General features: G+C 58.0%; 1 protein-coding gene across 1 annotated transcript; it reads left to right on the forward strand.

The window, feature by feature from the left end:
- The first annotated feature begins 3,580 nt into the window (after positions 1 to 3,580).
- Positions 3,581 to 4,045, forward strand: LOC118476144 (homeotic protein knotted-1-like). The gene has a single exon (XM_035964280.1). The coding sequence runs from the start codon at positions 3,581 to 3,583 to the stop codon at positions 4,043 to 4,045; it is 465 nt and encodes a 154-aa protein (XP_035820173.1).
- The last annotated feature ends 624 nt before the right edge of the window (positions 4,046 to 4,669 follow it).

The raw sequence follows: 4,669 nt of genomic DNA on the forward strand, positions 1-4,669 counted from the left end.
GAGACACTACCGTAATGGCAACATATTTCCATGTAGCCTTGTCTAGGCCGGGCCGGACTTGGCTCATGAACCTCACCCTAGGATCGGTCTACTCCTGGGAAGAGCTCTGTGCACGGTTCACAGCAAACTTCGTCGGCGCTTATCAGCAGCATGGCGTGGAGGCTCACCTCCATGCAGTGAGGCAGGAATCCGGGGAAACTGTTTGGGCCTTCATCTCCCGCTTCACCAAGGTACGAGGGACTATACCCCGTATCTCTGATGCTTCCATCATCACCATTTTCCGCCAGGGGGTGCGTGATGAAAAGATGCTGGAGAAGTTGGCCACGCACGACGTGGAAACTGTCACCACGCTCTTCGCTCTAGCTGACATGTGTGCCAGAGCTGCCGAGGGCCGTGCATAGCACTCGGCACCACAGACCGGAGTTGCCCAGACGGGTGGCTCGGGTGCCGTCACCCAGGATGGCAAAAAGAAGAAGAATAAGAACCGCGGCCACGAGAGGCCGCCGTCTGCTGCTCCGGTCGTCACAGCCGCGACTGGGGGCCGGAACGAGCGCAACAAGCGCCCACGGCCACAGGGAGGCAACAGCGGCTCATGCCATGTGCACCCCAACAGTCGCCACAGCGTCGCGGAGTGCCGCGAGATCATCAAGCTGGCGAAGCATGTCAGCGAGCGGCGCGAGCAGACTTCCAAGGATGGCTCCCCACCTCGTCGCCAGCCTGGCAAGGAGAGGGTCGACGATGGTGATGTGGCTGCGGGAGAGCAGGACCTCGGGTATCAGTCCCCCGAGCAGGTCCTCAAGGACATCCTCACTGGAGATTCCGACTCTGGTGATGATACCGACCACCACAAGAAGTTGTACGTGATGTACGACGGAAGATGGGAGCTCACCTCCCGCAGGAACGTGAAGTCCCTGCGCCGTGAGGTCCTATCGGCGACCCTAGGGGTTCCGAAGGTAGCCCCACACCAGCGGTGGTGGAGCACAACTATCTCCTTTGGGGCATCCGACTACCCTGAGAACATGGCAGAGGCCGGGTTACTGCCACTCATCACCGCCCCTGTCATCGCCAACATCAAGCTGCATCACGTCCTGATCGACGGTGGGGCTGGGCTCAATGTCATCAGCCACGCTCCGTTCAGGCAGCTGCAGATCCCAGGGTCCCGACTGGGACCCTCTCATCCATTCTCTGGAGTGAGCGCGCAACTGGTGTATCCCCTTGGGAGCATCACGCTCCCGGTTACATTCGGGACAGAGGAAAACTTCCGCACGAAGAAGGGTCGTGAGTTACTCGCGGAGATCCATGGAGGAGAGTGCGGAAGTCATTCAGCATCCCGCACACTGGTTGGTAAGGCCTTCCGGCATGGTTTTTACTGGCCAACAGCTCTCCATGATGCAGCTGAGATAGTAAAGTCCTGCAAGGCGTGTCAATTCCATGCAAAGCAGATACACACACCAGCTCAGGCTCTGCAAATGATTCCACCCTCCTGGCCATTCGTCGTATGGGGGTGGATATCCTGGGACCATGCCCCAGGGCCGTCGGCGGGTACCGGTTCCTCTTCGTCGCCATCGACAAGTTCACGAAGTGGTCTGAGGCCACCCCTGTGGTTAGAATCACCCAGGGTGCTGCTGTTGCATTCCTCAAGTCAAACGTCTGCACATTCGGGGTCCCAAGCCATATAATTACGGACAACGGGACCCAGTTTACAAGTCGGCTCTTCCAGGAGTATTGCGAGGGCATTGGCACCCAACTCTGCTTTGCGTCTGTGGCTCATCCCAGGAGCAACGACCAAGTTGAGAGGGCAAATGCAGAGATCCTCAGGGGACTCAAGACACGCACCTATGACCGCTTGAAAAAGCATGGTGCAAATTGGGTCAATGAGCTACCGTCCGTGCTATGGGGGAACCAGACCACACCCAGCCGAGCCACCAGGGAGACCCCATTCTTCCTGGTCTACGGGGCCAAAGCCTGCCTTCCCCCGGAAATCCTTATGGGCTCCCCACGGGTCCAGTCGTTTGATGAGTCTATGCAGGAACAGCTATGGCGTGAGGACGTGGACTTCATTGACGAGCGCAGATGGCAAGCGGCAATCCGAAATGCATGATACAACCAGGCGCTCAGGCGCTACCACCAACGGTTCATGCATAGTAGGGAGCTCGGGGTCGGGGACCTGGTCCTAAGGCGAGTACTGAACCAAGAAGGGCTCCACAAACTCTCCCCCAGTTGGGAAGGACTCTTCAAGGTGACATAAGTATGCCGACCCGGGTGTGTCCGCCTTGCCACAACTGAAGGAGTGCCTCTTCCCAATCCCTGGAACATAGAGCATCTCCGTAAGTTCTATCCATAGGAGCAAGTCTGAGGGGTTGAGGTTTCTTCTTTTTGTAACTAGGTTGTGCATACATGTACGCCAGCCCGGTGAGGTCCGCCCTCATAAGCCCGACCTGTTGGTCTACACCCATGCATATTGAGTTATAAAGAAAGGATTTACCCCCCCCACCCAAATATGCTTCTGTGATGATTTTATTCTGCTACAGTTTCCAGATACTATTTTTTATCTAACCCACACATACAGATCCCATCCTTGCTGGTATGATGACATCCGAATTGAGTAAGCCAGGCTTGCAGTTCGGGACCCCTATCCTGATATAGGGGGTCCGACAACCTGCGGGTCCGGTTCTAGAGAATGGGCGCTTGTTTCCTGGGGTGATCCGGAGCTGTGTAGCCGCTTAGCCTGGTCCCGTACCCTAAGCCTGCACCTCCACCACTCTTCAACGGGTGCCCTAGTATTTGGAGTTGTGACCTTTTAGGTCCGGACATGAGGCTTGGCTTCACAGACTCAATCCTGCAGGTCCTGTTGCATGAATCAAAGGATGGCTGATACCAGACGATGGGTCCTATGGGTGTGCTACTAACACTTCCTAGTCGAAGCTGTGTACAGGTCCAGGTCCCAGTCGAGGCTACCTCCTAGAGGTCGTTGCCAACTCTTACTTAGGTACACTGGTATCCAGCCTCGACACGTTGAGCCTACATCCCAGGGGGCCAAGTACTAGGGAGGAGTTGGTAACGCCACACACAATAAGGACAAATAGCATACAGATAAGTGCTGATACTGCTCAATAAATAGTACTCAAAGGTATCTTACAAAGACCAAAAAATATTACAAAGTCGCTTCCCAGCGGGACCCTTGCCTTCTCTCTACAGATCTAGCTACTCATCATCAGCAGGATCCCGCTGGAAACGTTCGGCCACCAGTTCCATGACATCTTGTACAGTCACCCGGGCGGCGTCTTCAGTGTCGGCCACCGGACCAGCGATCACCGGCTCCAAGGAGATGGGCGGGTCATGGCTCTGGAAGCACGTCAGGATGTACTCGATCACCGCCCGGCAGAACCTGTCGCCCTCGGCCTCCAGGCGGGCGCCAAGAGTCTGGTCTAGGCGTCGGAGGTGGTCGGCGGCGAAGTCTAGCATCGGGATCGCGTCGGAGATAAACGTCGGCAGCTCCGACACCGGGATGGGACTCATCCCGAGCGGCACCAGTGTTCGCCTCGTCGGCCCATGCAGCAATGCACTGGACCCCGGCACGATGCTCTGCCTGGAGATCTTCAAGTGCCTTCTTCGTCGCCTCCACCGCCTGGGGCCCCAGTGCCGCCTGCGCCACCTGGAACCCTCGTCGTCGTCTCCCTACGGAGGCGACATCGAGGCCATCAAGGCCAAGATCATCTCGCACCCACACTACTACTCGCTCCTCACTATCTACCTCGAGTGCAACAAGGTGGGGGCACCACCGGAGGTGTCGGCGAGGCTGACGGAGATAGCGCAGGAGGTGGAGGCACGACAGCGCACGACGCTCGGCGGCCTGGCCGCTGCGGCGGAGCCGGAGCTGGACCAGTTCATGGAGGCGTACCACGAGATGCTGGTGAAGTTCAGGGAGAAGCTGATGAGGCCGCTGCGGGAGGCGATGGAGTTCATGCGAAGGGTGGAGTCACAACTCAACTCGCTTTCCATCTCTGGAAGGTCGCTGCGCAACATCCTTTCATCTGAGCACTAGCGGAAGAGGGCCACCCCTACAAACATCTCGTAGAGGTGGACGAAGATGGCCGCCTGGAGGATGGAGTGGGGCGTGAGGTGCTGAAGCTGGAGTCTGAACTCCTCCAACAGCAGCAAGAAGAAAGGCGAGATCGGCAGCGCCAACCCGTAGGAGAGGTAGGTGACGAAGAGCACGAACTCCCCGGCAGCGAGATCACCGAGGGGAGTGGCGTCGGCACGGATCCTTCCGGCGTGCACCGGCGCGCTCCATCCGAGCAGGTTGCGCACCAGGTTGAGCGCCCCCTCAGACTGGAAGCGCTCGGGATGACCTAGCGAAGTCATGGCATCGGCGGTGGCTCGAGCGCAAAGCAGGAGAGCGCGAATGCAAAGGGGCGTAGAGAGCTCGGAGGCGAAAGGGCACAACAGCTGGGAGAGAATGTGAAACCGTAACTGCTACACGCGGGGTGAATCCCTTTTCAAGGCAGACTCTCCCGCTCACGCCCCGAGACGCCATGGAAAATCTCGCCCGATGCGCACCAAAGCAACCCAGCCTATGACGCGGGGGCCCGGGCCCACAAGTCATACAACTGGTATGCTGGTCTCTGAGTGCGAAGAAGGCGAACCGCCACGCGAGGAGCGAACCACC

This window comes from Zea mays, chromosome 1 (genome assembly GCF_902167145.1).
Source record: "Zea mays cultivar B73 chromosome 1, Zm-B73-REFERENCE-NAM-5.0, whole genome shotgun sequence".
Classification (NCBI taxonomy): Eukaryota; Viridiplantae; Streptophyta; class Magnoliopsida; order Poales; family Poaceae; genus Zea; species Zea mays.

Coding starts and splice junctions, on each gene's coding strand:
- LOC118476144 (XM_035964280.1), top strand. CDS start 3,581: ATGCTCTGCCTGGAGATCTTCAAGTGCCTTCTTCGTCGCCTCCACCGC.